At 47.7% G+C, this 20795-nt stretch overlaps 1 protein-coding gene across 1 annotated transcript in view; it reads left to right on the top strand.

Moving 5' to 3' along the window:
• The window catches only part of LOC115459667 (cysteine-rich secretory protein LCCL domain-containing 2-like), a gene marked incomplete at its 3' end in the record, with an annotated part of 51515 nt that overhangs the window by 18886 nt on the left and 11834 nt on the right, over nucleotides 1-20795 (top strand). The window contains exon 3 of the mRNA XM_030189476.1: nucleotides 20242-20360. Within this exon, the coding sequence (XP_030045336.1) occupies nucleotides 20242-20360 (119 nt within the window). The remainder of the gene's footprint in view (nucleotides 1-20241; nucleotides 20361-20795) is intronic.

The following is a 20795-nucleotide window of genomic DNA, read 5'->3' on the forward strand; positions in this document are numbered from 1 at the left end:
ACAATCATGATCATCCTAAGCATCCTATAAAAATGCAGATTAAAGTAGGTGCTTGTGTGGTTCTTTGAGTTTGTGTGGCTCTCAGGATCTCTTGTTTTGCTCGTGCTGCCAGAAGCAGCTGCCTGGTTTCCATTATGGATGGGTCGGCCCTGACAAGGTGATGCTGTGGTGCTTGGTTTAGTCTCCCTATCCTGTGACAGACAACTTCATCTCATGAGCATGGCTTCTCCTACTCACTACAACCCAAATCAGTGGTGTAGAATTTTAGTCTGTGTTCATTACAGAGAGCAACCATTCACTCACCGAGGGCAGTCTTCCAGTTACCAAGACCCAAACCCAATATGCCCTAATAACTTCTTTTTAAAAAAATATAATTTCAAGTGAACTTTTTCAGTGGGCAGGTTTGGCTCGGCCTTTCCCTCAAAGTGAAGTAGATATGGAAAGCAGAGCATAAGCAGAACCTCCAGTGGTGCCAGTTTAATTGGATCAGTACCAGAGTATATAGAGGCTGACAATATCGCACCATGTTGGGGAGACAAGCTGAACCTGAATTTAGAGACTTCAAGGGAAATGAGAGCTACAAGTCCATGCCTGATCACAAATACCTTTGCACTCACTGAAGTTGATCTGATCAACTAGACAAATTCTGATAGTGCTTTTGGAGATCACCTGGTAGAAGACTGAGTCTGATAAGTCTTCCACTGGGCTCTTCCCAAGCCTCTCTTTTTACCTAGGTTTACCCATCTGAGACACTCACACATTTCACCTTCTTAGCAATCTCACTTTGAGGGTTTCAGATGTTGCGTGATATAGTATAGAACAGGGTGGCAACCTTGGTCCTTGAGAGCCGCAACTCAGTTGGGCTTTCAGGATTTCCTCCATGACGATGCATGAGATTTATTTATATACAATGGAGGCAGTGCATTCAAATAGATCTCATGCATATTCATTGGGGAAAACCTGAAAACTCAAATGAGTTTCAGCCCTTGAGGACCGAGGTCGCCCACCTCTGGTATAAAACAAGTTGTAAGCAGGATCAGTGTTAGACACAGTGGGGACCGTGGCAGAAACTAAGGAGCGGTCCCAGCCACTGATTGGCAACCTGAACCTCTATCTCAGTAACATCTCTCCGCTTCAACAAGGAGGCTTCATAGGCAACTGGAGCTCTGCTAACTCCTAAAACCCACTTTGGATATGTCAGGGCTGTGGTGAAGCTGTGACCTTCCTGGCCATTAAGGATTTATTTATTTATTTTATTTATTTGGTTCACTTGTATCCCACATTTTCCCAGCTTATGCGGGCTCAAAGTGGCTAACAATGTTACTAGAAAATTACATAATACAACACGATAAAATTGTTCCAGAAAAAAGTGACAAATACAAGTACAGAAGTAGCGGAAAAAGAGAATACGGATGGGAATACAGGAACAACAAAAGGGAAGCAGACAGAAGGGAAAAAACGGGAAAACAAACAAAACGGGGAAAAAAAGGGGTTTAAAGAGCATTGTGGACTTCAGGGTAGGCTTTACTAAACAAATACGTTTTTAGTAATTTTTTTCAATTTGTAGTGACCCAGAAGAAGAAAATAAACCCTGAGGCAATGCAGCCTTTCAGCAAAAATTCCAAAATACTCTCAGTCCCAACATACACGCTTTTAAATTACTTCAAAAAGTAAGAGGATAGAGGGCATTGACTTGCAAATATATTTTGTTAGAAAATCGGTCAGCCTCTGAGCAGCATGAATCCTTTGAATAGCGATCCTTCCATTTTCATTTGACAGTTACCTATCTTTATTTTCTTAGAACGTAAAAGAGCATATGTCTATCCAGTCTGCCTATGCACACCGTACATACATAAGTACATAAGCACCGCAATACTGGGAAAGACCAAGGGTCCATCAAGCCCAGCATCCTGTCTCTGACAGCGGCCAATCCAGGCTTCAAAACCCCGGCAACCCCCCCCCCCCCAAAAAAAAAAAAAAAGAAAAATTAATAATGTTCAATGGACTTTTCCCTCAGGAATCTGTCCAAACCCCCTTTAAATTCCGTAAAGCCAGCTGCTGTCACTACATTCTCCGGCAACAAGTTCCAGAGTCTAACTACACGCTGAGTAAAGAAAAACTTTCTCCTATTTGTTTTAAATCTACTATATTCTAGCTTCATCTTGCGTTTTGGATTGGACCTGAAAAGAAAAGAAGCATTATGGTATTACTTCAGCCCTGATGTCCCCAAACTGGTTACTTGTACAAGCCTTCATTTCTTTGAATCTAGCATGCTTGGTATTTAAAATGTTTAATGGAATCAGTCCAGAACATCTGTTAAACTTGGTTGGTCTTTCCCCATGAGAGATCCTTTTCTCTTACTCTTCCCTTCGTTTGTTGGCATTAAGTAAAAAAAAATTCTAGAAAACTCTTTTGGTTACCAAGCTGTTCAATTCTGGTTCTCATTACCTGAGGACCTGCATTCTGTTACCTCTTACACTGCTTTTCATAAGGCTTGGAAAAACATAGCTATTTAGGAAATATTATGCCTGTATTCTGTAGAATTTATTCTGTTTCTCCTTTTTTTGGTTTAATGTGTGATTAGTCTGTAACCAACTTTCAACCACCATTTGGCTTGGGATTACGTGGGATATAAGCCATATCATATATCAAATGTGGGATATAAGCCATATCATATATCAAAAATGTTGCCACTGATTTCAATGTGACTTTAAGCGACTGCAAATCACTGCTGGAAGAGAGAGGCTGCATATGGTGCTCACTGACACCGACAAATGTGTGGCGCCGAAGAGAGACACAGAAATCAGCGGTTATACAGCGGTCACTTTCCCCCAGATTCTATATGCGATACCCAAATTTCTGTGCACTGCTGAGATGTGCGTGCAAATGAATTGGTTTACGAGTTCTTTACCATCTGTAATTGGATGCCAACAGCTAATTCTTGAAGTTAATTGGTACTTGTTAAAATTTGCGCAAATGAATTGGCTTACGAGTTCTTAACCATCCTTAATTGGGCGCCAACAGCAAATTCTTGAAGTTAATTGGTAGTCATTAAAATTTGTGCAAACGAATTGTTTTACGAGTTCTTAACCATCTGTAATTGGGTGCCAACAGCTAATTCTTGAAGTTAATTGGTACTCATTAAAATTAGCGCAGATGAATTGGTTTACGAGTTCTTAACCATCTGTAATTGGGTGCCAACAGCTTATTCTTGAAGTTAATTTGTACGCATTAAAATTTGCGCAAATTAATTGGTTTATGAGGTCTTAACCAATTGGCTGCCAACAGCTAATTCTTGAAGTTAATTGGTACTCATTAAAATGTGCGCAAACGAATTGCTTTACGAGTTCTTAACCATCTGTAACTGGGTGCCAACAACTAATTCTTGAAGTTAATTGATACTCATTAAAAGTTGCGCATGCATCTGGCTGCACGCTATCCCATAAGGAAGTGTGCCTTACTCTCATCGTGCGTATTACAAAGGGAGCGTGGCCATGGGAGGGCATGAGCACATCAGAGATGGTCCAAAAAGTTACATGTATAGTTATAGGTTTATTTTATTTCAAAGTTTATTTAAAACTTGCTATCCCAGACATCATTAGAATATCTGTGTGGCTTACAATACTAAAAGACATTGGCAAAAGAGAAACTGGAGATTAAGGGGGTCTTTTACTAAAGCTTAGCTCGAGTTATCTGCAGCAGGACCCATAGGAATAAAATGGGCCCTGCTGCAGATAACTGGAGCTAAGCTTTAGTAAAAGACCCCCTAAGGAAGGAAGGGACAGGTCAGGGAGGGGTAGAAAAGGAACTCCATTGTCAGATAGTCAAGAAGGTAAAGATGAGTCCAAGGAGAGAGGACGCAGGTTTAAACTGGTTACCAGAGTCGGCCTGTAGCCTAGTGGTTAGTGCAATGGACTTTGATCCTGGGGAACTGGGTTTGATTCCCACTGCAGCTCCTTGTGACTGTGGGCAAGTCACTTAACTCTCCATTGCCCCAAGGTACAAAAAAAGTACCTGTATATATGTAAACCGCATTGAACGTAGTTGCAAAATACCACAGAAAGTTGGTATATCAAGTCCCAGTTCCCTTTCCCTATTGGAGATTCTACATGGAATGTTGCTATTATTTGAGATTCTAGATGGAATGTTGCTACTATTGAGATTCTGTTGTTTCTATTTGAGATTCTACATGGAATGTTGCTATTCCACTAGCAACATTCCATGTAGAAGCCTGCCCTTGCAGATCAGCAACGCGGCCGCGCAGGCTTCTGTTTCTGTGAGTCTGACGTCAGAGTCACAGAAACAGAAGCCTGCGCGGCCGCATTCCTGATCTGCAAGGGCAGGCTTCTACAGGGAATGTTGCTAGTGGAGGAGTAGCCTAGCGGTTAGTGCAGCAGACTGATCCTGGGGAACTGGGTTCAATTCCCACTGCAGCTCCTTGTGACTTACCCTCCATTGCCCCAGGTACAAAGTAAGTACCTGTATATATGTAAACCGCTTTGAGTGTAGTTGCAAAATACCACAGAAAGGTGTTGCTTCTATTTGAGATTCTACATGGAATGTTGCTATTCCACTAGCAACATTCCAAGTAGAAGCTTGCCCTTGCAGATCAGCAACGTGGCCGCGCAGTCTTCTGTTTCTGTGAGTCTGACGTCCTGCACGTACGTGCAGGACGTCAGACTCACAGAAACAGAAGTCTGCGTGGCCGCATTCCTGATCTGCAAGGGCAGGCTTCTACATGGAATGTTGCTAGTGGAGGAGTAGCCTAGCGGTTAGTGCAGCGGACTCTGATCCTGGGGAACTGGGTTCGATTCCCACTGCAGCTCCTTGTGACTCTGGGCAAGTCACTTAACCCTCCATTGCCCCTGGTACAAAGTAAGTACCTGTATATATGTAAACCGCTTTGAGTGTAGTTGTAAAATACCACAGAAAGGCAGTACATCAAGTCCCATTTCCCTTTCCCTTAGGACAGTGCCTAGGGTAGTATGAATACATCCTCAGATCTCAAAACTTTCTTTTTATTTTTCTTAAATTTAGTCAGGGAAGTTTGTGTTCTAAGAGATAATGGGAGCACATTCCATAGGGAGGGACCAGTAACAGTAACCTCATGTCTAATAGGCTGAAAGGATGGCACAACCAATAGATGCTGTTGGCATGAACAAAGAGCACACGTAGGAACATATGGAATTAACAATCTTACAAAAATGGAGGGGAGCCAGAGTTTTTAATTTTGAAACTCAAAAGGAGAATTTTGCTGTTTTCCAGGGCATTTGCTGGCTCTTAGGTGGGAGGGTGGGGTTTTTTTTTTGGAGGGGGGTTTCTGGGTGTTTATTGCTGTATGTATGTTATTGATTATTTGATGTATCTGTTTTATTGTAACTCGCTCAGATGGTTGGAGGGGCGGGCTACAAGGTTTTTGTTAAATAAATAAATATAGGTGATACAGAGGGGCATAATCGAACGGGGACGCCCGGCGAAGGGGCAGGGAAACCCGTATTATCAAAACAAGGTAGGCGTCCGTCTTTCGTTTCGATAATACGGTCGGGGACGGCCAAATCTCAACATTTAGGTCGACCTTAGAGATGGGTGACCTCGGTTTTCGCCGATAATGGAAACCGAGGACGCCCATCTCAAAAATGACCAAATCCAAGCCATTTGATCATGGGAGGAGCCAGCATTCGTAGTGCACTGATCCCCCCTGACATGCCAGGACACCAACCGGGCACCCTAGGGGGCACTGCAGTGGACTTCAGAAATTGCTCCCAGGTGCATAGCTCCCTTACCTTCGGTGTTGAGCCCCTCAAACCCCCCCCCCCAAAACCCACTCCCCACAACTGTACAACAGTACCATAGTGTCATGGACCTGAGTATGATATCTGAGGCTGGCATAGAGGCTGGAAAAAATGTTTTTTAATTTGTTTTTTTTTGTGTGGGAGGGGGTTGGTGACCACTGGGGGAGTAAGAGGAGGTCATCCCTGATTCCTTCCGGTGGTCATCTGGTCAGTACGGGCAGCTTTTCGAGGCGTGGATGTGAAAAAAAATTGGACCAAGTAAAGTCGGCCAAATGCTCATCATGGAGGCCCTTCTTTTTTCCTTTATCGGCCGAGGCCAGCCATCTGTTAACCAAGCCCCCGCCCCACCTTCGGTACACTGCCAACACGCCCCCATGAACTTTGGTCATCCCCACGATGGAAAGCAGTTGAAGAACGGCCAAGTTGGCTTTCGATTATGCTGATTTGGCCGACCTTGAGAGAAGGACGCCCATCTCCCGATTTGTGTCAAAAGATGGGCGCCCTTCTCTTTCGAAAATGAGCTGGACAATGTGTGAGTGGTGGGCAGTGTGCATTTTGAGTACCCACACCTACCTTGGGCGCCAGTATTTCTGCCATGTTTCAGCAGGTGTAAGTCTGGTCCCCAAAGTTAGGTGTGGGAATCGGCGCTGCAAGCTACTCCATAAAAAGCATATGTCCATTATAGAACATAGCTTAGGGCTAGATTCTGTATAAGGCACCTAAAAAAAATCCATGTGATAAACATTTCTGCCTAAGCACATTCTATAAGAGACGACAAGATTTAGGCGCGGTATATAGAATATGGTTAGTTGATATCCCAGCTCCTAAAATTATCCGTCTCCATTTACACCAACGACATTGTGGTGTAAATCCTTGCACGTAGATTTACATGCACTGGGTCATCTCTCTATATAATAATTAGTCAATCTGCATCCCTGGATGGCAGGCTCGCTGGGTTCGTAACCGTATGCTAATGAGCTTACGTCAGCTCGCCTCCAGTGTTCCCTTCCTTCTGTGTCCCGCCCTCGCGGAGAGATGAAATGATGTCAGAGGAGGGTGGGACACTGAGAGGGAAGGCAGGGGAAGGCTGGAGGCGATGCGAGCCGAGCCTGCCACTGCTGCAACCTCAGGTATGGAGTGGAGGGGAGGGGAGGATTGCTGGACATAGATGGGATGGCATGGGAGGGCAGAGGAGGGGAAGGGAAAGGAGAATCGCTGGACATGGAGTGGAGGGCAGGGCAGGGGAGAATCGCTGGACGTGGAGGGGAGGGGAGAATCGCTCAACGTGGAGGGGAGGGCAGGGGAGAGAGACGAGAAAACACTTAGACGACAGCCTTCCTAGGGTCCGTTTCATTTGTTCCGAAACGGGCTATTTTGCTTGTCTTCTATAATTACGCGTGTAAATTTTGGAGCGCTCATTTCCCTCCCCATAGCCACATCCCTTTTGAACTGCATGCATTAGAATTCAGGTGCAGTTCATTACAGAATACGCTTAGCCAGTTGTGCGTGTAAATTCTAATTATCGACAATTAGTGCTCATTGTTGCTTGTTAAGTGCTGTTAACAGTGCTGATTAGCTAATTAAGTTACAGAATACACCTGGATTTTGGCGTGCATCTCTAGGCGCACTATATAGAATCCTGGGGTTAGTGCCTATTTTTTAGGGGTGTCTATTTTTGAGTGCCAGTAATAGAATTTCCCCCTTTGCGCATTTCCGCTCATTCTTTCATTGCTATAAATCCACAATTGATAGTGCTGCGTGTTCGCAGCACTAGAGTATGAAATGAGAATACTTTAACTTGAAGTCAGGACAGTGCCTAGGATGCAATCTTTCTGCGTTAGGGTAAAGTCATTTTGAGTGCTGTGCCTTAGTTTATTCTGTTGTGATTAGATGGGGGTAATATTGAAAGGCACACTGGGGGGTAATTTCTATCACAGTGTGCCTGTACAGGGCCCTCATGATCAAAAGCAAACGCCAGCGCTAGAGGCAGTTAGCGCCATACTAGCACCGGCGTTTGCTACCGCCCCATGATTAGAGCCTTCGAGCGCGGGGCTACAGACCATGTAAGGGAATCGCTCGCTTACATGGTCTGTAGCCCCGCCCAGCGCATCCCAGGATGCACTGGGCGGGGCTGGGCGCCGCCATTTTGCGGTGGCGTCAACCCAAGGAAGAGGAAGGAGGCAGGCTGCGTCCCTCCTCTAACTAAGGTAGGGGGCTGGGAGGGGGTTGTCCTTTACGCTGGACCACCAGGGATTGGTCAGACAATGCTGGGAGGGGGAGTTGGGGTGGGCTGGAGGTCCGCCAGACCTCCAGCCCCCCCCCATTGCTCGCTGGGTGGGAGGGGGCTTGGCCAGCGGCCACTAGACCACCAGGGACCATTTTCTGGGAGTTTGGGGGGGGGCTCTGAACCTGGGGGGGTGGGATCATCGGGGGGACCGGAGGTCCGCCGGACCTCCAGCCCCCCGTTGCTCGGGGCAGGGGTAGTCAGGGCCTGGTGGTCCCATGGACCTCCAGCCCTGTGTTTGACAGGTTTGGGCTTTTGATCTACCCCATGATCAGAGATAATTGCGCTGCTTAAATTTGCATGCATTATCTCTGATCATCGGTGCGGTAAAGCCCCGCGCTGTTCCAGCGCTATTTTAGAGCACTGTTTGGAACAGCGCGGGGCTTTTGATCATCTGCCTGCAGGTGCCTAGATTTGCATGTTTAAGTTTGGCAGCCGTACTTATGCCAGCCAGGAGACTTTTATTTTTTTTCCTGTGACTGCATTGGGCTATTAAGAAAGTACTGAGGTAACTCGCCTGCAATAGACATTATGATCCTAAGAACAGTGCCTATGACTTTATTTATTTATTTGTTGCATTTGCATCCCACATTTCCCCACCTTTTTGCAGGCTCAATGTGGCATACATTATGCCGTAATGGCGATCGCCATTTCCGGAATGAGAAATACAAAGTGTTATTGCATGAGAGTTCATTAATGATAGAGTACGTTATAGAGTAAGTTAGATAATCAGTTCGTTTCCGACGCGAGAAATAAGGTGGGGGTGCGTTAACGTTCTTTAGTGACAGAGTGACTGAAGCAGTCAGGTATAGAGAGTTCGGTTTTGTCTGGTTCTGGAATGGATATCTCCTAAAGCACATAGTCAAGTCATGAATAAGTTTTCCTAGGGCTGTTTATTTATTTATTGCATTTGTATCCCACATTTTCCCACCTCTTTGCAGGCTCAATGTGGCTTACAATAGATCATGAATAGTGGAAATATAAAAGAGATGGACATTTAATATTACAGAAGGATCTTGAGCAACATGGTAATGATAAGCATGATAGTAGTATTATAAGCAGATATTATAAATCAATTCTGAATGTATGTGGAGGAGTTGTGTATGTTCACATTGGTTGATTTTTTTTGGTATGCCATGTTAAAGAGATGGGTCTTCAGCAGTTTGCGGAAGTTCATTAGTTCGTAAGTCGTTCTTAGGTTGCGCGGCAATGCGTTCCATAGCTGTGTGCTCAAGTAGGTAAAGTTTGACGCGTGCATTAGTTTGTATTTTAGACCTATACAGTTAGGGAAATGCAGGTTAAGGAATGTGCGGGATGATCTTTTAGCATTCCTGGGTGGTAGGTCTATCAGGTCTGACATGTAAGCTGGTGCATCTCCGTGAATAATCTTGTGGCCTAGGGAGCATATTTTGAACGTAACATAGTAACATAGTAGATGACGGCAGAAAAAGACCTGCACGGTCCATCCAGTCTGCCCACGATAAACTCATATGTGTATACCTTATCTTGATTTGTACCTGTCTTTTCCAGGGCACAGACCGTATAAGTCTGTCCAGCAGTATTTCCCGCCTCCCAACCACCAGTCCCGCCTCCCATCACCGGCTCCGGCACAGACCCCGTATAAGTCTGCCCTCCCCTATCCTAGCCTCTCAACCACCAACCCCTCTTCACCCCACCACCCAATTTCAGCTAAGCTTCTGTGGATCCATTCCTTCTGCACAGGATTCCTTTATGCCTATCCCACGCATGTTTGAATTCCGTTACCGTTTTCATCTCCACCACCTCCCGCGGGAGGGCATTCCAAGAGTTCACCACCCTCTCTGTGAAGAAGTACTTCCTGACATCTTTCCTGAGTCTGCCCCCCTTCAATCTCATCTCATGTCCTCTCGTTCTACCGCCTTCCCATCTCTGGAAAAGATTTGTTTGCGGATTAATACCTTTCAAGTATTTGAACGTCTGTATCATATCACCCCTGTTCCTCCTTTCCTCCAGGGTATACATGTTCAGGTCAGCAAGTCTCTCTTCATACGTCTTGGAACGCAACTCCCATACCATCCTCGTAGCTTTTCTTTGCACCGCTTCCATTTTTTTAACATCCTTCGCAAGGTACGGCCTCCAAAACTGATGCATTCTTTAAGTTAGGCATATTAGTACTCTGTCGGTTCTCAGGCGGGATGGGTGGATGGGGGGGGGGGAATTGTTTATCTGGATTGGAGATAGTTTGGGCTCTAAGAACCAAAGCCCCATTTGTTTTCTGCAATGTATTCTACGGATTCATCAGGCTTCCATGACGGCACGGCAAGTGCTTGTGGTAAAAGCCTAGGGCCGCTGAGGGGGGGGGGGGGGGCAGGAGGGGCAAAATTCCTTGGACCCGGCCTCTGAGGAGGGCCCGGCGCTGGCCATAGAAACCAAGACGTGTCCTCCGCAGTCCAATATTGCCGTCATCCTTCTCTCCTCCCCTTCATCGGTCCTCCATTGTTTCTCGTGCTGCTGATAGCGTCAATAAGAAGACCAAGCTGTCTCTGGCTGGTCCCAGAAGCATTTCCTCTGCTGTGTCCTGCCTCCTTTGACACAACTTCCTGTGTCAGGTGAGACACAGCAGAGGAGATGCTTTCAGTGCCAGCCAGAGGCAGCTTGCTCTCCTTATCGACGCTGCTGGAAGCCCACAGGTTTTCAAACCATGCAAAACTACTTTCAGACTTTGTTCAATGCGTCTAGGGGTTCTCAAACCCAGTCCTCGGGACACATCAAGTCAAGATATCTATAATGAATATGCATGTCATAAATTTGCATGCACTTCCTCCGTTGTATACTAAATCCATCTCATGCATATTTGTCGTGGGTATCTTGAAAACCTGACTGGATGAGTGTGTCTGGAAGACTGGATTGAGAACCCTTGTTCTAGACCTGTCTAATTCTAGACTCCGCCCCTTTTGTCTTGCTGCACCTCACGCCTGGAATAGAGTTCCCAAGCCTATGCGTCTAGCCCCATCTTTGGCCGTTTTCAAGTCCAAACTTAAAGCCCACCTCTTTACCACTGCTTTTGACTCCTAACCACTGCTCACTTGCCCTGTCCTTTTCCTCACCTATTTATTCCCCTACCCTTAATTGTTCTGTCTGTCTGCCTGTCTTATCTAGATTGTAAGCTCTTTGAGCAGGAACTGTCTTTACGTGTATGGTGTACAGTGCTGCGTATGCCTTGTAGCACTACAGAAGTGATAAGTAGTAGTAGTAGTAATGTAGAAGCCTGCCCTTGCAGATCAGCGACGCGGCCGCGCAGGCTTCTGTTTCTGTGAGTCTGACGTCCTGCACAGAAACAGAAGCCTGTGCGGCCGTGTTGCTGATCTGCAAGGGCAGGCTTCTACATTACTACTACTACTTATCACTTCTATAGCGCTGCAAGGCATACGCAGGACGTGTAGGACGTCAGACTCACAGAAACAGAAGCGTGCGCGGCCGCGTTGCTGATCTGCAAGGGCAGGCTTCTAGATGGAATGTTGCTAGTGGAGGAGTAGCCTAGTGGTTAGTGCAGTGGAACATGGGATGTTGTTACTATTTGAGATTCTGGAATGTTGCTATTACTTGAGATTCTACATGGAATGTTGCTACTATTGGAGATTCTGTTGCTACTATTTGAGATTCTACACGGAATGTTGCTATTCCACTAGCAACATTCCATTTTTAGATTGTGAGCTCTTTGAGCAGGGACTGTCTTTTTTGTGTATGGTGTACAGCGCTGCGTATGCCTTGTAGCGCTATAGAAATGATAAGTAGTAGTAGTAGTGTATTACGATTAACATGACAAGCTGTGTTTGGTATGTGATGTAAAAACATGTTATAAGCGGACTGGGATTCTACCTTATTCAGCCATTCAGAATGTTTGCCATTACAATGAATATGATGAGATGAGGAACCAATGTTCAGTTGCCTATACAGTAGACGTTACTTTGGTTGCTCACCCAAGAACTTCAAATGGGCCAGTCTGGTCTTTTTCTGCTATCGTTTTCTGTGTTATCATTTACCAGTAACATTACCCACACAAATATACTGGTCCTAGATCTAACTGGTCAGATCACAGCTGTCATTTCTTTTCAGTCAGAAAGACAGCCACTCACAGGGCCATGCCTAGGGTCTCCGGCGCCCCCCTGCAGTTGGCGCCCCCCCTCTCCAGCGCCCCCCCCTGCAGTTGCCCCCCCCCCCCGAAAACGATCACTACACTACCCGCTCTCTTCTCCCCAGATCCTTTTCCTTTTTTTTTTGTTTAAATTTACCTCTGTCCGGCGGCAGCGTAGCGTTAGTGAAAAGGAGGCGGCGCTCCCTTGCCCCGACGTGTCAGTCTTCCCTTCGCTCAGTGTCCCGCCTTCTTCTGACGTCATTTCTGATGTCAGAAGAAGGCGGAACTGAGCGAAGGGAAGACTGACACGTCGGGGCGGGGGAGCGCCGCCTCCTTTTCACTAACGCTACGCTGCCGCCGGACAGAGGTAAATTTAAACAAAAAAAAAAAGGAAAAGGGTCTGGGGAGAAGAGGGCGAGGTAAGCATGGTGTGGCGGGGCGCCCCCCAGAGGATGGCGCCCTCCTGCCATGCTTACCTCGCTTACCGTGTTGGCATGGCCCTGGCCACTCAGCAGCTCTTTAAAACTGACCCCAGGGCTTCCCCCCCCCCCCCATTCTGTATCTGTGGGAAAAGACCTCGGTTAGTCACGCCTTGTTGCTGGTTTCATGTTGCTCCTGTTCCTAGCTGCCATCCAACTGCTTCGCCCCTGTAAGCCAAGAGGAATTCAATCTGTCTTTCTTCAGGAGAGAAAAAAGAAAACCCATCAAGCAAGTTATTTTTCCTGGGCATCACAAGGTAATATGATATAAGCAGGGAAGCTTAACTCTGACATCAAGCTAGTGAAGAGATGACTTGGTTCTGAGAATATAAACATAGAAGGGTATGAAAATGGCCAATGTGTTTTCGTTGGCCCGGGATATAAACCAGTTAAAAATTGCTCTGCGTTCGCTGTCCCACTCATGTTTGCTTTACAGGGGATGGCAAGTGTTTTATATTCCCCTTTGCTGAATGTGCTTGTCTAGTGGTTTTTATGAGACTTTTAGGGCCAATGAAAGGACCTTACATGCAGCAGAGAAAAAAAAAGAAGTTTCGGAAGAAGTTACTCTCTGAAAATGTTGTAATCAACATTCTATTTCTTCACTAGCCATTAAGCCCGTTAAAACGGGCGAGATTTCCAGCTACCCTCCTCGCCGTCGCTCCGTGCCGGGCCCCCTGCACTGACCTGACAGCGCCTCTCACCTCCGTGTGAAAGTGCTGCAGGCAGCAGCAGATCGCTCTGCTGCTGCCTGCAGCACTTCCACACGGAGGTGAGAGGCGCTGTCAGGTCAGTGCAGGGGGCCCGATACAGAGGGGGGCGGGAGCGGCGGCGGGAATGGGGGGAGGGTGGAGGTTGGTGTGCGCAATGTTCGTTTCCAGGTGACAGCGGCAGCGTCCGACAGTCCTGACTCCGTTTCCCTCTCTGTTCCACCCTCTGACGTCATCACGTCTTGACACGAGGGCGGGACAGAGAGGGAAGTCTCTACTGCGCATTTGCAGGTGAGTCGGTCACTTGCCATTTATATGTTTGATATCTGCTTCTTGCTGGCCTCCCACTTAGTCACCTCTCCCCTCTCCAGTCGGTTCAAAACTCTGCTGCCCGTCTCATCTTCCGCCAGGGTCGCTTTACTCATACTACCCCTCTCCTCAAGACCCTTCACTGGCTCCCTATCCGTTTTTGCATCCTGTTCAAACTTCTACTAACCTATAAATGTATTCACTCTGCTGCTCCCCAGTATCTCTCCACACTCGTCCTTCCCTACACCCCTTCCCGTGCACTCCGCTCCATGGATAAATCCTTCTTATCTGTTCCCTTCTCCACTACTGCCAACTCCAGACTTCGCGCCTTCTGTCTCGCTGCACCCTACGCCTGGAATAAACTTCCTGAGCCCCTACGTCTTGCCCCATCCTTGGCCACCTTTAAATCTAGACTGAAAGCCCACCTCTTTAACATTGCTTTTGACTCGTAACCACTTGTAACCACTCGCCTCCACCTACCCTCCTCTCTTCCTTCCCGTTCACATTAATTGATTTGATTTGCTTACTTTATTTATTTTTTGTCTATTAGATTGTAAGCTCTTTGAGCAGGGACTGTCTTTCTTCTATGTTTGTGCAGCGCTGCGTATGCCTTGTAGCGCTATAGAAATGCTAAATAGTAGTAGTAGTAGTAATGTTGAGCCGATCGTACCTGTCTTGCATATACATGCTCAAGCATAATCAAAATGTGCACCTTCATAAAGCCATTTAATAAATCCCAAGAAATAAAGATCAGTTAATTCCTTTCAGCTCAATATTTAAACTCTGTGGTGGGTGTTTCATTTAAATGTGTTTGTGGCATTTAAAAATATTCCCAGATATTCAGTGCCAGCTGCAATCCAGAGAACAGAGCTTAATATCTCCATAGACAACCGATGGCTGGAGCTATCCAGATGGCGGTGAGTTTCAGCGTTGCTACCTGGAAAACTATCTAGACCACAATTTTTCTGTCTCAAGTTTTCTAGATCTAGTTATCGGGATAGTCGTGCTGAATCTCACCACTAACCCTTGGAATCTATATATGGTGCCCATGATGTGCACGCAAATTAATTAAGTAATGACCCCTTAACTACCAATAATTGGGTGCTAACAACCAGTTTATTGACGTTAATTGGTACCACGTAGGATCTGAACATGCGCTGTTCCATAAGGCATGGTGTCTAACTCTACTAGTGTGTAACCCAAAAAGGGGTGTGGCCATGCATGTGTCAGGGGTGAATGTGTAGCTACAGAATACTAACTTGGGCGCTAGCATATACAGCAGGTTTCAGCAGGCATGGGAATTGGCGCTAATCGCTACCAAGGCTGCCGAAAGGGGGGGGGGGGAAATTCCCCAGGCACGGGCCACGAAGGAGGGACCGGCGTCGGAGTCTCTCAGCCTCTCCTGCTCCCAGGCCGCTGGCGCTGCAGTCCCATTTTCACCTGCCTAACCTCAGCTCCCTTCTGTCTGTCGTCCGACCCCTGCATTTAAAAAAAATCTCTAAAGCAGCAGCACAGCGTCTTCTTTGCGAAAGCGCCAGATCACCTCGGTTGGGCCTTCCCTCACTGTGTCCCGCCCTCACTTCCTATTTCCGCGAGGGCGGGACTCAGTGAGGGAAGGCCCGCCCGAGGCGATCTGCCACTTTCGCACAGAAGGCACTGCGCCTGAGATTTTTTTTTAAATTTAAATGAAGGGAGTCAGATGGCAGGCAGAAGGGAGCAGAGTGTAGGTAAATGGAGACTGGCTACTGTGGCACCGGTGGCCTGGGAGCAGGAGAAGGAGGCAATAGCAGTAGCAATTGAGAGGTGGGGGCGGGGCGGCGGCGATCCTGGGGAGGGGGCGCAGTGATCCTGGGGGGGGGGGGGGGCCGTGGCCTTGCCCCAGGCTCGGCTCAGTCTCTCGGTGGCCCTGAGTGCTACTCTATAAAGGGTGAACATAAGAATAGCCATACTGGATCAGATCAATGGTCCATCTATCCCAGTATCCTGCTTCCAGAAGTGGCCAATCCAGGTCACATGTACCTGGCAGAAATCGAAATAGTAGCAACATTCCATGTAGAACCCCAAAGAATAGCAAGATTCTGGAATCCTAAAGAGTGACAAGATTCCATGCAGAATCTCAAGAGTAGCAACATTCCATGCTACCAATCTCAGGGCACGCAGTGGCTTACCCATGTCTGTCTCAATAGCAAACTATGGACGTTTTTTAAACCCTTTCTTTATAGAGTATGCTTAGCATCTATTTTTTGGCACCCATTTTTGAGTGCCATTTATAAAATTTCCCATCTGCATAATTTCATGCTCCGCCATGTTCCACCCGAGTGCTATCTGATCTGCAATGATTTTCAGTGGTACGATTTGGACAATGCCACTGAAAATTGGCAGAGGCACTTATCCGGATAGCAGGTGCTGTTGTCTGGAAAAGGGCTTCTGAATATCGGTCTGTTCAGTAACATTTTTTTCCCCTCGCTGATGTGGTGGGCTAGAGGATTTCAGATGTGGAGCTGGAGGTGGGGCAAAAAAAATGGCCTCCTCTCCCCAGGAAATGTCTGTGCAGGTTGCTAACCATAAATCCATGCAGCAGTACTCAAAACTGTGGAGTCACTTTATGGAAAAGTACATAAAACTCTAGCTCTTGTCAGACTGTATTAAGAGTGTTTGCCTTGGAGGATTATTACCTCAGGTCCTGAAGTTAAAGGCATCTCTGACCTCAAATAACTTCAATAAAACTAAAAGTGGCTTTGGAGGTTTGATGTGTTTTTAGCACGAGCGACTGAATGAAGGAATTAAAGGAACACATTAAGCTACTAATGATACTGTGTTGATAAATTTAAACTATTGCACTGGAAAAGTGCTGAGCATGTTTGAAGGGAGGGTGAGAAGGAAACTCAGATAGTTTCACTTCACATTACTATTTAAGGGCAAGAGGGGAAAGAGGTATTCTGCATTAATGGAAAATTAATTCATGTGGCGGACTTTGTTACTGGCCAGATGCAAAGGGGGAACATTCTTAAAGTGAATTATTGCTCCTGCGGCTTTGACGTGATGAAGAGTTGCAGCCCTGCTTGTAATGGCCCTGTTGCATATGTTAGGAAAGGTCCAATAACAGAAGTGGTATGTTATGGGACCAGAGCCAAATGGAGAACAAAGTGCCTGGTGAAAAGGAAATATTGCAGTTATGTGACAACTTGTGAGGGATCTTGCATGCTTATTAGCAGGGTTAATCAACTTCCTTCCTAGGGGGCTATCAAAGGGGAAGATGAGACAGGCTTTCAGATAGTCAATTAACTCCGCAAGTCTTTTATTTAAATGGAGCATAATCTATCCACGTAAATCTCCATGAAAATCAGAAATAACTTATGGTCTTGCTTCTTGGAGTCTCAGCTTGTCTATAGCTAAAAGCAGCTCTTTATTTATTAAGGTGTTTATATACTGCCCATCCTGATGTTCTCAGCGATTTGCAAAATAAACACTGACAGATTTGCCACATTGCAATAAAAACAGCATCTGAGAGGCTGCTGCTCCTTGAAGGACTGTGTTAGATTGTAACTGGCCGTCAATGGTTTATTAGTTATTTCTTACTAGTAAAAAAGGGCCTGTTTCTGACACAAATGAAACGGGCGCTAGCAAGGTTTTCCTTGGCTCCCCTGCAGCCACCCATGTCCAGCGACCCTCCTTTCCCCCTGCAGCCACCCATGTCCAGTGACCCTCCTGTCTCCCCTGCCCCCCTCCAGCCACCCATGTCCAGCGACCCTCCTCTCTCCCCTGCCCCCCCTCCAGCCACCCATGTCCAGTGACCCTCCTCTCCCCTGTCCCCCCTGCCACCCATGTCCAGCGACCCTTCTCTCTCCCCTGCCCCCCTCCAGCTACCCATGTCCAGCGACCCCCTGCCCTCCCTTCAGTCACCCATGTCCAGCGACCCTCCTCTCTCCCCTGCCCCCCTCAGCCACCCATGTCCAGTGACCCTCCTCTCTCCCCTGCCCCCCCTCCAGCCACCCATGTCCAGTGACCCTCCTCTCCCCCTGCTCCCCCTGCCACCCATATCCAGCGACCCTCCTCTCTCCCCTGCCCCTCTCCAGCTACCCATGTCCAGCGACCCCCTGCCCCCCCTCAGCCACCCATGTCCAGCGACTCTTCTCTCTCCCCTGCCCCCCCTCCAGTCACCCATGTCCAGCGACCCTCCTCTCCCCCTGCTCCCCCTGCTACCCATGTCCAGCGACCCTCCTCTCTCCCCTGCTCCCCCTCCAGCTACCCATGTCCAGTGACCCTCCTCTCCCCCTGCTCCCCCTGCCACCCATGTCCAGCGACCCTCCTCTCTCCCCTGCCCCCCTCAGCCACCCATGTCCAGTGACCCTCCTCTCTCCCCTGCCCCCCCTCCAGCCACCCATGTCCAGTGACCCTCCTCTCCCCCAGCTCCCCCTGCCACCCATGTCCAGCGACCCTTCTCTCTCCCCTGCCCCCCTCCAGCTACCCATGTCCAGCGACCCCCTGCCCTCCCTTCAGTCACCCATGTCCAGCGACCCTCCTCTCTCCCCTGCCCCCCTCAGCCACCCATGTCCAGTGACCCTCCTCTCTCCCCTGCCCCCCCTCCAGCCACCCATGTCCAGTGACCCTCCTCTCCCCCTGCTCCCCCTGCCACCCATGTCCAGCGACCCTCCTCTCTCCCCTGCCCCCCTCCAGCTACCCATGTCCAGCGACCCCCTGCCCCCCCTCAGCCACCCATGTCCAGCGACTCTTCTCTCTCCCCTGCCCCCCTCCAGTCACCCATGTCCAGCGACCCTCCTCTCCCCCTGCTCCCCCTGCTACCCATGTCCAGCGACCCTCCTCTCTCCCCTGCTCCCCCTCCAGCTACCCATGTCCAGTGACCCTCCTCTCCCCCTGCTCCCCCTGCCACCCATGTCCAGCGACCCTCCTCTCTCCCCTGCCCCCCTCAGCCACCCATGTCCAGTGACCCTCCTCTCTCCCCTGCCCCCCCTCCAGCCACCCATGTCCAGTGACCCTCCTCTCCCCCTGCTCCCCCTGCCACCCATGTCCAGCGACCCTCCTCTCTCCCTTGCCCCCCCTCCAGCTACCCATGTCCAGCGACCCCCTGCCCCCCCTTCAGCCACCCATGTCCAGCGACCCTTCTCTCTCCCCTGCCCCCCTCCAGTCACCCATGTCCAGCGACCCTCCTCTCCCCTGCTCCCCCTGCCACCCATGTCCAGCGACCCTCCTCTCTCCCCTGCTCCCCCTCCAGCTACCCATGTCCAGCGACCCCCTGCCCCCCCTTCAGCTACCCATGTCCAGCGACCCTCCTCTCTCCCCTGCCCCCCCTCCAGTCACCTATGTCCAGCGACCCTCCTCTGGACATGGATCAGCTGTGAGGCATGTTTTTTTTTCCCCCGGGTTCTGAAGTTGACATCATAATGGCTATGGTGATGTCAGCCTGATCTACGGAGCCTAGCAGACCAATTCGGAATGAGCCACGGTCCCAGGCAGCAAGTCAGAACGTTGGAGGTGAGAATTATTATATAGGATTTGTATCTTATTTGTGCTACTCTGCTCTTACTTGATATTTTGTTTCTGGTATTGTAAACCTTGCCTGTCATTTTATTTATTGTAAGCCACATTGAACTCTAGTCTGGTCAGGAATATGTGGGGTATAAATGCCAAAATAAATAAATGAAATCTAATTTGTTGCTTCTGTGCCCTCTCCTGTAGGCACACCTTTTACTAAGGCGCGCAAAAAAATGGCCTGCGCTGCTGTAGGTGCGTGCATTGGACGTGCACAGGACCATTTTTCAGTGCGCTTGCAAAAAAGGCCTTTTTTTTTTGTTTTGGGCTGAAAATGGACGTGCGGCAAAATAAAAATCAGTACGCGTCCATTTTGGGCCTGAGACCTTACCGCCATCTATTTACTTAGCGGCAAGGTCTCATGCATTAACTGGGTGGTAATCATCAACGCGTGTACACTGCCGATGACCGCCCGGTTAGCACCACGCGGTAGAAAATAGAAATGATTTTCTGCCACGCGTTTTAGACGCGCACCAAAATTAGAAGTCCCGCCCGGGGCATTCGGTAGCTGGGTAGTCATTCTAATTTGATTCACATTATATGCGCATAGGCACCTACGCATCGCAGTAAAAGGTCCTCTAGCCAGTTGGGTTATCAGGATTACCGCAATGAATATGCAGGAGGGATTAGGATATTCTGGAGGTTTAGGAGGTGACGAATATAAACCATTGGTTTGGGCATCATTTACAGAAGAATCTAGATTTTTTTTGTTTTTTGCTTCTCTTTTCTTTATTATGAGAAACTGACAAGCATTTTTTTTCTCATTTTTATCTGTGATCAACATGTACTAGTCATCTTTCTATCGTTCTTTCATATATGGCTGTAATTTGCAGAATGAAATTACACTACCAGAATATTACATTACAAAATTCCTGTTGAGCTGATGTGGTGTCGTCAAATACGGTACGAGTTATGTGTTTACACTTTTGAAATCTTAACCGAAAAAGAAGGGTAATGGAATGGACTGACTTTTCCTCATCACTGACGTCTGCTCTTGTTCTTACAGAACTGGGATGATGAGCTAGAGAGGTCTGCAGAAGCCTGGGCTCAGAACTGTGTCTGGGATCATGGACCTTCCAACCTCATTATGTCTATTGGCCAAAACCTTGCAGTCCACTGGGGCAGGTAAGAATTGTGAAGTTAGAGGGCTTCCCAAATAGTGAGGCATGCTATGGAACAATATTTCACTTCTGGTTTTAACGCTTGTGTTAAACTACAGTAGCGTTTATAGAAGATACAGTGGTATTTACACAGTATTGGATGGGTAGATCCGTTGTCTTCATTGTATCCATGAGGTAGGGTTAGATTAATTATGGCTGTCGCTCATGGTGAAGTATGGTCTTTAGGATTTTGTTCCCTGTTTTTTCTTATTATTTTTATCTGTTGTGTATTCTATTTGTGCTACTCAACTTGGCGATGTCTGATTGGTCTTGTTTTATATTTGTTATGGTGTATCATGTTGGTTTAAGTTTGTACACTGATTTGAATGACATGGTTTATAGATTAACCAAATAAACTTCAAATGCCCTTTCATTTCATTTAACATTTTTCCAGAGGCCT

The sequence above is a fragment of the Microcaecilia unicolor genome, unplaced genomic scaffold (genome assembly GCF_901765095.1).
Source record: "Microcaecilia unicolor unplaced genomic scaffold, aMicUni1.1, whole genome shotgun sequence".
Taxonomy (NCBI): domain Eukaryota; kingdom Metazoa; phylum Chordata; class Amphibia; order Gymnophiona; family Siphonopidae; genus Microcaecilia; species Microcaecilia unicolor.